Source organism: Megachile rotundata, chromosome 7 (assembly GCF_050947335.1).
Source record: "Megachile rotundata isolate GNS110a chromosome 7, iyMegRotu1, whole genome shotgun sequence".
Taxonomy (NCBI): Eukaryota; Metazoa; Arthropoda; class Insecta; order Hymenoptera; family Megachilidae; genus Megachile; species Megachile rotundata.
In genome coordinates this window covers 16,437,478-16,448,697 of record NC_134989.1, presented here as the reverse complement: position 1 = coordinate 16,448,697, position 11,220 = coordinate 16,437,478, and the positions used below count along the sequence as shown (strand labels likewise).

Below are 11,220 nucleotides of genomic sequence, written 5' to 3'. Positions count from 1 at the left end.
ATCAGAAATTTAAACAATCTATTTATTTCTTTTTAAAAACATTTAAATATTATATCATGTTTAATAACCACTGTGCACTGTAGTAATCTTTTGTTCTAAGTTTTGATAAATTTGGTGCAAGTTCTCAAATCAACATATAATATATACAATGTGTTAAAAAATATCGTATTTGTTTAACACCATTCGATAGAGGATAATACCAAGCAAATATGATGCTTTTTTAACACCATGTATATTCTCAGGTACATATAAAACTACCCTTAATGTACGTAACTCATATAAATGTAAAAAAAGAGTTTGTAAATTTATTTTTGCAAATAATTTTTTGAATTCTATCACAGTGATCTATAAATTGCTTCATCAATTCTCAAGGTATACTCGCTTTATGGAAATTTCGTTTGTATGTCGTTAATTGCGTACTAGCATTCTAACAGCGACCGATCAAAACGTTGAAATACGTATTCTAGTCAGTCGAGTCTTGCACTGAATACGGTAAAATGGGTGGCGGTGGTCGAATGCCAGGTCTTTCATGGGCGAGCTTAAAAAAGAATCCCATGGTAAGTAAATTAATGAACAAAAATCTATGCACAGTATTGTCATTAAATGCTTTTTTTTCAGTTAATTCCACTATTCTTCTGTCTTGGAGTGGGTGCAACTGGAGCGACATTATACACGATACGTTTAGCAGTTAAAAGTCCCGAAGTTACGTGGCATCCTAACAAAAATACCGAACCGTGGAATGATTATAAGGACAGATCCTATAAGGTATATTTTATGGTGAAAATATTTAAATAAGAAGTGAAAATATAAATAAACAATTATCATGTATTTGGTACTCAAATTTATTGACAATCGATATACGTTTCTTCTTACGTATTTATAAAAAGATGATTGTATTTTTATTTTCAGTTTATAAAAGTTCAGGATACTCTTCCTCAGAAATCACCAGCTCCGGAATACTAAAAATATACCCTGTACACTAGTATTAAGTAATAGATAAATAAAACGACATAGTGGTTAATTTCAATATGTGTTTACGTATTTTGATCTGCTGAATGTCAAGTATTGTTAATACGTGAATATATAGCTTTGTATTCTTTTGTTAAATATGGTGTACGAAGTCAAATAATATTTAAATACAAAATAAAAATTGTATTGTGAATAAACTGCGCTTTATTTAATTAAAGCTACAAAAGTAGGTTAGTCAAGCTGAATTCTCAAATCTCAAGTATTTGAAGCTGTATCTTTTTCGTAATACGCAATTTATGAAATCCGAGTAAGAAGAAATATTATGTTGTTCAAAAATAAATTGCGATTTTCTGTTGTACCATATTTAGAGCAACTATATACCATATATTTTGAATGCATCTTTATTATGCAATATATTATTCGAAAGTGGTTACCGTTCTATCATTTACGACCTACGCTCTTATTTAACTGTTTTCGTACACATAATTATAATCTTGAAGATGATGAAAGTAGAGGAGATTTATATTACAGTTACAGACGAATTTTAAAATAAATCATTTTATTATATTTTGTGTCTTATGTTTTATATAACCATACAGAACATTTTTATCGATTATACGACATGTTAAATGAACAGTAGTTTACTAAATACATCACTAGAGAGCGTATACAGCAGTCCCAATGGTACGATATTACATAGTTCAATCGTATCCATTCGCAAACACTACTACAGTACTGATTCGTAACAAGCAACTCGCCCAGTGATGAGATATTGGACCGGTTTTTGCGCGAATGCGCGAGAAATGCAGGAACGTACGCAGCGTATGTATTTAGCGGCGCCACTAGATGGCTTTATTATATATTTTCTTACAATTATTTAAGTACCTTTCCTTTCCATCTGCTTCTCAACTATGAAAATATGTATATAATCTAATATTATCCAACCTATACATTCATATTTCACAACCAAATTATAAAAATTTTGAAAAATAATGAGGGGTGATTAAGGTACCTCACTTTATTAAAACTTGTACTTTACTGAGACTAAAATTGCTGCGCATGCGCAAAAAAACCCGTCTCATCTCATCCGTCAATATCTCATCACTGACGTGACATGTTGAATGTTAATTAGTCACACATATTCATACTAATTATCTAGTTGTGCTTCGTTTAAAATACCATTATATTGTAGTGTTACAAAGAATCATTGTTTTAGTAAGAAAATTATTGTTTTTAACAATTAGTATACTGCCTCTATATAATACATTTTATTTTTTCAACATTTACTTTCTAATTTATATGTACAATTTGCTACATAAGCTTACAAGGTTTAAAATAATAGTCGTTATACAGAATTTGTATTAATTTTTATTTTGAACGGAACATATATAATCATGAATTTAACTTGGGAAGAATTTTATGCCAAACATCCACCACCTCAAGATTTTGCTCAGACTAAAATAATACTAAAAGAATTTGCAGACAGACAATTAAAAAAAAACAATAAAGTTGTTCTGGTTACAGTGAGTATTAAGTTTTTTAAATATTACATGATTATTATTTGAAATTAATATATATTATTTTTATAGAGTGGTGGCACAACAATTCCTTTAGAACGTAATACAGTAAGGTTTGTTGATAATTTTAGTGCAGGAACTAGAGGATCTCTATCTGCAGAATATTTTTTAGAACATGGATATGCTGTGATATTTATGTACAGGTAATTAATGTATTACAAACATTTAACATGTATGTTTAAAAAAATTTATTTTGTATTAAATTAATATTTATATATTATTCATTGTCCATTAACAGAGTTAAATCCTTGGAACCATTTTCAAGGCACTTTACAGGACAAAGATTTTTAGATATGTTAGAGATTAATCAGAAAGAAGATGGAAAATCCATAATTACAGGTATATAGAATCAAATAATCATTTATGTTATGTTAAATCATAATTTAACTACAAAATTCATATTTATTTTCAGTAATGCCACAATACACAGATAAATTGGCAACTATACTGAACAAATATAAAGAAGCTCTGAATCAAGACAAATTATTACAAGTCTCTTTTACTACTCTTTCTGAATACCTTTGGCTTCTTCGACTTGCTTGTCAAATACTAGCTTCATTTAAAAACCAAACTATTTTGTATCTTGCAGCTGCAGTTTCAGATTTTTACATTCCTTCTAATGAATTGGTAGTGCATTAATTTGTATTTATGCATGAAAAAACAAGCTCTGCAAATTTATTTACACATACAACTATTTTCAACATTTTCAGGCTGTTCACAAAATTTCTTCGGAAGAACCGCAAACGATAGCGCTTCAATTAGTACCTAAAGTACTAGCGCCTTTAGTAAGTCTGTGGGTTCCACGAGCATATGTAGTGTCTTTTAAATTGGAAACTGACGAAAACCTTTTAATTGCAAAAGCTAGAAATGCACTCAATAGATACAAACATAATGTAAGTAATTTCAATTATTTCACCAAAAAATTCACAGTTTCTTTATACATATTCTAATTGTTTTTTCTCTAGCTGGTTATAGCAAATATGCTACAAACTCGAAAACAGCAAGTAACTATTGTTAGTCAAGAAAATATTCAGGTTATTTTTCTCACTAATGAGCAATTAAGTAAAGGTGAAGAAATCGAACGTTTTATTGTCGCCAACATTGTTGCTAGACATCAAAATTTCATAAAATCTAGCGAGGAAAGAAGTTGATGGTTGTTCATTACGTGATGTTAAGTAATACAAATTTTATATATATATATATATATTATATATTTACATTAAATGAATATTATATTAACATATCAAGGAATTTAAAAAAGGTTATTACTAATTTATCCTTAACATTTTATACATAGTAATAATATTTACATGCAAATATGCATATACATGTTCGTGTATATGCATGCATATATGTATGTATATTTAAGAAAAATGTTATATAACATTTATTTTAATTTAAACCAATTTAAAAAATTATTTGTTAATGAATGCGCGCCTTATGGTGTTTCTTATAAATACATACACATAAATTTCAATTTTTAACCAATGATTCATAATCGTGTTAACAGAGTGTCAATTTTTAAAGCTTGTTATGTGCATATTAATTTTATCAACTAACTGTTTATCAGAAGAGTTACATTGCGCCAAAATAAATTTTAACGCAGAAACATCTTTTTGTTCTACTGCTGTTTGAACTGCTTCATTTAGCATTCTGTAACATTGTGTGAAATATTTTATTATATTTTTCGTAGTGCAATAAATATGTTACTTTCTTAGTTATTCACGTGTACTTACTGTAATTTGACAAAATATTTTACTTTTAATTCGTCTCTTACTTTAGGTAAATATTTTTTTGCTTCTCTTTCTTTATTGTATTTTAAACATTGATCTACAAATGGCTGAAACGAACGAAAGAGGGAGAAAAATATATTGTTATATGAAAATGTTCAGTTACTTTGAAATTAAAAAATACCAAAAAAATACCTCATAACCAATAGGAGATTTTTTGCTTTTGGAAAAATTGTCTAATTCAATCCACATATCCTGTTTTGCTAAACAATGTATTCGCAACCACCAGTATCTAAAGCAACAAAATATATATAGAGATAACAATTGATTAAACAATCGAGAAAATTACTCGTTATACCTTCGATCTGATATTCGATATTCTGATCTCAATTTATCTGCTAATTTCAATTCATTGTGTAACAATAATATCTGTACTGTATCATGAAGCGGTTTCCCAACAATCGATTCATGCAATACGCCTTCTAGAGATCGTTGATAACGCAACAATTTTATTTGTTCTTCCGTCAAAGCTGCGTTTGTATAATTACGGGCTAACTTGAAATTTTCTTGTGCTGATTGCAATAATGCCTCTCTTGTCATTGCATTCTGAACGATATTAATCGTATCAATATTTGATTAGCAAATGTAAATAAAACACGATTACTAACCTTTCGCTGATAACTTTCGGTGATAAACCATATCGCTTGAGAATGAAAGTCATCATACTGATTGTAAATATCACGAAGAGTTTCCCGATTATGGTTTTGACAATACTTAATGTACAAGGCCATCGCTAAAGGACAATGGATTATGGACATCTATGTTGGATTAATATTATGAATCTTAGTCAAATCTGTATATTTTAAAATATTTTTAATGGAACAGTAAAAACACGATTTACCTGAAAATCGCTAAGTGTCATATTCTCTCGAAGATGAAGTATCACTGTATAAACTAAATCTGTATTTCCGCTCTCAACGGCTTTACGTAAAGCAGCCCTTTCTTCCCCGAGGGTCAATAAAAGCGGTACTTGGTGATGTGCCCGTGGTTCATAATCTATCAACTGCAAAAATATATATAAAGTTAAAAGAATGCTGATAATGCATTGCTTATTCATAGAAAATAAATAGTCTACTTTGATAGCTAATTGTTTTCGACCGCAATCAGCTGCTCTTTTAGCAATTTCGCTGTACGAAACTCCAGGCGCGTATCCTAATTTATCAGCTATTTCTTCTGCTATTTGTTCTTTATCCAGCTGTGTCTGTTTTACCTATTACAAAAAGAAAGATAGGAATAATTGAAAAACAAATATATACAGGAAATAAGTGAAATCTAAAAGTAAGCAAGCACATTACTTTGTAACAAGCCCAATGTGCCAATATTCGACTTTCTCCCTCAATTTCAGGCAATTGAAGATGTCGTGCAATTTGTATGCTTAAATAATAATGTCTTCTTGCAACGAGTCTATCTAATAATACCTGACTCGTCAGAACAGTAAATCTATCGTTATTAAGTACTTTATTATGAACAGTTGTAAAAATGAACGCGATATCTATATCAAAATTAATTGTAAAATAAAAGGATACTGCGTATATGTTAATGGAATTCCAATAGCAGGATGTCTGACTGCATTCAAGACCCTTAGAGTTCTACACATGTCAACATAATACTCGGGATTAACTGTTTTGCTAAATCCTTTTCCAAATTTGGCAGCCTAAATTGATCAACAAGAATATTACATAACTCGTACACCATAAGAAGAAAGTAAAAAAAAATTAGAAATCTTACTCTCATTAAAAGTTTTTGCGTTTCAAAATGAAATTCATGACCAGCACCATCAATACAAGCTTTTACAGCTACATCTAATTTATCTTTAACCAGATCTATGTAACTGTCAGCTTTATGGCTTTTCTTTTGAAACTGTTTAGAAGCTTCCAAAAGATAAGATGCTGGATCAGTTGAATTAATTCCAAATATTTTTTGAACAACGCTCGGTACTTTTTGTATCATTTCATGAGAACAACCAGACAGTACACGCACACCGTCAATCTCTGTAATAAGATGTACGGGGCCATCGTAAGTATATACTATTATTTCAGCTGTTCGACCGACCACCATCACGGTACTGTCCCAGCTACATACTACAGCCTCAGTTCCACACCTACAAGTATCCGTGTATCAGAAAATCGGTTGAAAGAATATACGTAACGACACAATCAAACTGACCATGCCATATCTGTCAATGGTTCTTTCATATTTGTGTAATGTTCACAATATTTTTTCTTGAAATCTATAGAACCTATGTACAAATGACTAGTATCTGTATAAAGAGCAATATGACGATTATTTCCTGACACAGCCATAGCTATTACACTGCTCACTTTATTGTGTCTGCTAAAGAGATTGTCCTAAAAAAACAAATATATTATTAGTTTAAATATTCAAAGCGAATTTCTCTTACTTTTTAACATTTAAAGTTTTTACATCGTACAAATGGTATATGGACTGTATTTTGATACAACTGATGAACAATAAATATTCCATCTCGGTTTGATAGAATCACACGGGTTTCTCTATCGCAATGTACTAAACACCAACAATCTATGGTACCTCCATATCCTGAGAAAGAAAAACCACATTGTAGGTAAAAATTGAATGCAGGAACAAAGAATGCCAAATACTGTCTATCAAACCTACTATGAATTTCTGATATTTGTCTGACTTTTGGTTCTGTCACATTATTCACTAAGAATACACGATTAGTAGAAGTCAAAACTGCAATGCCTGTACCGCTGTAGCTGACAAAAAGCTTTGCTTCTACAACTTTGGTATCTTTTACTTCCTGATATAAAAAATAAAAACAATGATGTAACTATATATTCGTAGAATTAAATCATTGATACTCAGCCAATCTACCATTGACTTACATTTCCCATAGTAAATGCATGTTGATAAGTGCCAAACATATCATATATATGAATCATACCATCATCTTGTATGCATAACAATTCTTCTTGTTGAGACCATCCTAAACAAACCAACTGAGCACCACCCCACTGGAAAAATTAAATCATGTATTTACGCTAAGCATTAAACTTCAAAAAAATAATGGTAGTTTTTTACTTGTAGCTTGGCTGTCAGTTTTCCAGAAGATGTGTACAAATATATCATAGGTTTATTGACTCCTTGAACTTTAACCAATTTCTTTGGATTTCTGGTAATTGCAATAGAACCTCCATAAGGAGCTGCTACTAAAAGATTATTACTCGAAACTTCGTGTTGAAAAGATAGTGGATACAATTCAAACTTTCTGAAAAATGATTATGGTTCTTTAATCACTCTGTTTTTCCTCAACTGTCAAATTGTAACCTCAACAAAATTACCTAAAGTATACATCTCTGCCCAAAGGAAACCAATCCGCGGTTAACATAGCCGACATATTTTCAACTAATAAAAATATTTATTCACTTGCTAATCCATATAATTAAATTTTATAGTATATAACGCAAATGTCGATGTACGAAGACAAAGAGATTACCATGTCTTACAATTAGTCGACTGCTTATACTACCGACTACCGGCAGTGTTGGGCAGTCATGAGATTTTATCTCACGCGAGAGCTTTATGCACATGCGTCAGCAACGTCATAGCTTGCTGCCAATGCCGTACCTAGCCGGTACACGCAGTGGTGACTGATGAGGGCACCTTAAAGATCCTACATAATTTTTCAAAAATTCTTATAATTGCACTGTAAACTATGAATGTATAGGTTGGGTTAAATTACATTAGGCTGGGTTAGGTTAGTTATATATATGACTGTATAAATCTATACAACTACATATACATATATTATAAGCAAAATTAAAATCGTAGCTCTTAAATTCTAAATTCTAATTCGAAATTAAATTCTAATCGTAGCTCTTAGCTCAGTATAGTTCTCTGAAGATTTTTTAAAGCCTTCAGAGAACTATACCAATTACCAGGTCACACCACGTGGAGGTGGCTACGATAGTGACCCACCCTAACTCCAAATCCCGTCCACCCTCCAAATGCAACATCATTTATCAGAAGGATAAATGAGTTCTGACTCTACTTAGCTCATAGGCTCGCATACAAGTTCTTTACCACAAATTTGCAAGAACTTGTATCACACACGCACGCATACATTAACTTAATACTAATCCCATGGGATCACACACACACGCTTAACGCAAGGTACCTCTTATTCTAATATTGCACTCAAATAATCTATGACGAAGTCAAAAAGCAAAGGAGAAGAGAAGAAAGTTAGAAGAACTTTCTACTAAAAGAAAAGAAAGTTAGAAGAACTTTCTGTCAATAAGCAAAGAAAGTTAGAAGAACTTTCCGTGAAAAAAGGGGATCAGTATTTTTCGCCAAGTGAACCTCGCCTTCCATGGGTCAAAGGGTAGTTCATAGTGGCTTACGTGAACCACGAGACAGAAATGAACCGAAAATACTGGCAAGAACGAGTGACACATCCGCGGAGGGTCTCCCATTTCTCCCCGCTTGCGTTTGAAGCAAGTCTGACCGCAGAGAGGAGACCCCTGCCGTGAGGCGGCAGATCGAGATGAGCCATCAATCGATCGGCCCCGCAGAGATGTGTCCCTGGCGCTACACCAGCACTTGCAGCTCACCTCTGCCGCGTGTTCACAGCGCTATCAACCCCCAATGATCCACTTGGGTTCGGAACGATTGACAAAAAATAACTGAGCATACTACAAGCTAACGCGTACAAAGATTGAGAGTTGTGAAGATGAGTGCAAGTTAGAATAAGAGGCACTTACAAGGACCCACCCGCCCGCCCACGAGCACACTTTACTTAAAACTAACTTAAAGCTTAATCGACTTAAAACTAATGTATGCATCCCTCGATGATCCCTCGATGATCCCACGATGATCCCACGACGATCCCACGATGATCGATGTCTTCAATCTTCGTGTATAATATTCACACATGATACGAAAGTACCCTCTAATCCTTATTAAAAACCAATCAAATAACAAAATAATATAGTGGAAGAAATAAAATGGAGAATAGTCTTGAAAACTTCAGAACAAGAAATAAAATATCAAAGAGACTTGAAAACTTCAGAGCAAGAAATAAAATAGAGCAGAGAATTGAAAACTTCAGAACAATAAATAAAATAGAGCAGAGACTTGAAAACTTCAGAACAATAAATAAAATATCAAAGAGACTTGAAAACTTCAGAGCAAGAAATAAAATAGAGCAGAGACTTGAAAACTTCAGAACAATAAATAAAAGAGAGCAGAGACTTGAAAACTTCAGAACAATAAATAAAATAGAAGGAAGTCTTGAAAACTTCGAACCAAGAAATAAAATAGAACAGAGACTTGAACTTGCACTTTTTCTAAAGTAGAAAAGAGGCTTGAAAATTTCGAAGCTAGAAATAAAATCAGATAGAAAATTAGAGGCCCTACGAGTGAGTACAGGATGCAGGACACATACCTTTCGCACACTCACGCATACTGTAATACATTCTAAATGGCCTACATGTACCTCTTATTCTAAAATTGCACTCGTAAATAAAACTTTATAAAGAAACTTAGTAAAGAAAATTTGTAATTGAAACTATGTAAAGAAACTTTAAAAAAAAAAGAAGAAAAAGAAGAAAGTTGTAAGAACTTTCCTCTAAGTTTGAAGAAATTAAGAAGGAAAATAATAAGCTACTACTATGCAAGTCTAATATGTAAGTTAAAAAGTTGTGACAAAGATGAGTGCAATTTAGAATAAGAGGTACTTACAATGTGCGCAGGCTTTTCGCCACAAAGTGTGACGAAAAACCTGCGCCCGAGCCCACCCATCCTCCCACAAGCTCGAAATTATAAATTTAATGCATTAAACAGAACTTACCAAAAATTACATTCTGAAACAGACAAAAACTTATTAACATAGAAAATGGTGGGAGAGGGAGCAAAATTTTTCTTTATTTCATACAAGAATTTCAAAAAATACAAAATGCAATGGAAATTGCGGATTTTAGAAGAGGGAACAACATAACTTATCAAAAAATTAAATTCTGAAACAAACAAAAATTTATTAACACAGAAATTTGAGAACAGAGAACATAGCTTACCAAGAATTAAAATTTTATTAACATAGAAAAGAACATACCAAAGAAAAATTTTATTAACATAGAAAATTAAGCAGATGACAAGAATTTTACTTTACTCCACCAAAAAATAGAAAATTCGAAATAAAACCGTAGCTCTCAGCTCGGTATAGTTTTCTAAAGACTTTAAAAAATCTTTAGAGAACTATACCGATTACCGGGTCACACCACGTGGAGGTGGCTACGATAGTGACCCACCCTAACTCCAAATCCCATCCACCCTCCAAATGCAACCTCATTTATCAGAAGGATAAATGAGTTCCGACTCTACATAGCTCATAGGCTCGCACATACAAGTTCTTTACCACAATCCAGTAAAGAACTTGTATCACACACGCTCACGCACATACATTAACTTAATACTAATCGCACGGGATCCCACACGCATACGCTTAACTTATTCTAAACGCCGCATGGTACCTCTCATTCCAAGACTGCACTCAAATAATCTATGACGAAGTAAAAAAGCAAAGGGGCAAAAAAGAAAGTTAGAAGAACTTTCTACTAAAAAAGAAGAAAGTTAGAAGAACTTTCTACTAAAAGCAAAGAAAGTTAGAAGAACTTTCTACTAAAAGAAAAGAAAGTTAGAAGAACTTTCTATCAAAAAAGGGGACCATTATTTTTCGCCAAGCGAACCTTGCTTTCCATGGGTCAAAGGGTAGCCCATAGTGGCTTACGTGAACCACGACGGCAAAGATGAACCGAAGATACCTTTGGTAAGAACGAGTGATACACCCCAGTTGGCGGAGGGTTTCCCATTTCTGACGCGCGGGCGACTTATACAGAGGACAC

General features: G+C 32.4%; 3 protein-coding genes across 3 annotated transcripts; 2 read left to right on the top strand and 1 right to left on the bottom strand.

Annotated features, from left to right (window-relative positions):
• The first annotated feature begins 473 nt into the window (after positions 1–473).
• On the top strand, positions 474–1,027 carry ND-MLRQ (NADH dehydrogenase (ubiquinone) MLRQ subunit). Its single transcript, XM_003706163.3, has 3 exons — positions 474–557; positions 619–765; positions 910–1,027. The coding sequence occupies exons 1-3, from the start codon at positions 498–500 to the stop codon at positions 961–963; spliced, it is 261 nt and encodes an 86-aa protein (XP_003706211.1). The 5' UTR covers positions 474–497; the 3' UTR covers positions 964–1,027.
• A 1,328-nt stretch (positions 1,028–2,355) lies between these two features.
• On the top strand, positions 2,356–3,789 carry Ppcs (phosphopantothenoylcysteine synthetase). Its single transcript, XM_003706119.3, has 6 exons — positions 2,356–2,492; positions 2,559–2,689; positions 2,785–2,885; positions 2,959–3,173; positions 3,257–3,439; positions 3,512–3,789. Exons 1-6 carry the CDS (start codon positions 2,364–2,366, stop codon positions 3,695–3,697), a joined length of 945 nt encoding a protein of 314 aa, XP_003706167.2. The 5' UTR covers positions 2,356–2,363; the 3' UTR covers positions 3,698–3,789.
• Vps16A (vacuolar protein sorting 16) lies at positions 2,720–8,277 on the bottom strand. The gene is made up of 16 exons (XM_076533704.1): positions 7,660–8,277; positions 7,400–7,586; positions 7,204–7,332; positions 6,974–7,118; positions 6,768–6,895; positions 6,503–6,684; positions 6,065–6,437; positions 5,863–5,990; positions 5,632–5,776; positions 5,412–5,546; positions 5,178–5,339; positions 4,945–5,094; positions 4,635–4,882; positions 4,472–4,568; positions 4,283–4,386; positions 2,720–4,199 (listed from the first exon to the last, which is right to left on the bottom strand). Exons 1-16 carry the CDS (start codon positions 7,713–7,715, stop codon positions 4,061–4,063), a joined length of 2,508 nt encoding a protein of 835 aa, XP_076389819.1. The 5' UTR covers positions 7,716–8,277; the 3' UTR covers positions 2,720–4,060.
• Positions 8,278–11,220: the final 2,943 nt, after the last annotated feature.

What these genes read in the sequence shown, in the direction of transcription:
- ND-MLRQ (XM_003706163.3), top strand. Translation starts at nt 498, where the DNA reads ATGGGTGGCGGTGGTCGAATGCCAGGTCTTTCATGGGCGAGCTTAAAA. An exon ending in GCTTAAAAAAGAATCCCATG is followed by an intron (nt 558 to 618) that starts GTAAGTAAATTA and finishes CTTTTTTTTCAG; the next exon opens with TTAATTCCACTATTCTTCTG. An exon ending in ATAAGGACAGATCCTATAAG is followed by an intron (nt 766 to 909) that starts GTATATTTTATG and finishes TTTTATTTTCAG; the next exon opens with TTTATAAAAGTTCAGGATAC.
- Ppcs (XM_003706119.3), top strand. Translation starts at nt 2,364, where the DNA reads ATGAATTTAACTTGGGAAGAATTTTATGCCAAACATCCACCACCTCAA. An exon ending in ATAAAGTTGTTCTGGTTACA is followed by an intron (nt 2,493 to 2,558) that starts GTGAGTATTAAG and finishes TTATTTTTATAG; the next exon opens with AGTGGTGGCACAACAATTCC. An exon ending in GCTGTGATATTTATGTACAG is followed by an intron (nt 2,690 to 2,784) that starts GTAATTAATGTA and finishes GTCCATTAACAG; the next exon opens with AGTTAAATCCTTGGAACCAT.
- Vps16A (XM_076533704.1), bottom strand. Translation starts at nt 7,715, where the DNA reads ATGTCGGCTATGTTAACCGCGGATTGGTTTCCTTTGGGCAGAGATGTA. An exon ending in ATGCATTTACTATGGGAAAT is followed by an intron (nt 7,119 to 7,203) that starts GTAAGTCAATGG and finishes TTTTTATATCAG; the next exon opens with GAAGTAAAAGATACCAAAGT. An exon ending in TATCGAATATCAGATCGAAG is followed by an intron (nt 4,569 to 4,634) that starts GTATAACGAGTA and finishes TTGTTGCTTTAG; the next exon opens with ATACTGGTGGTTGCGAATAC.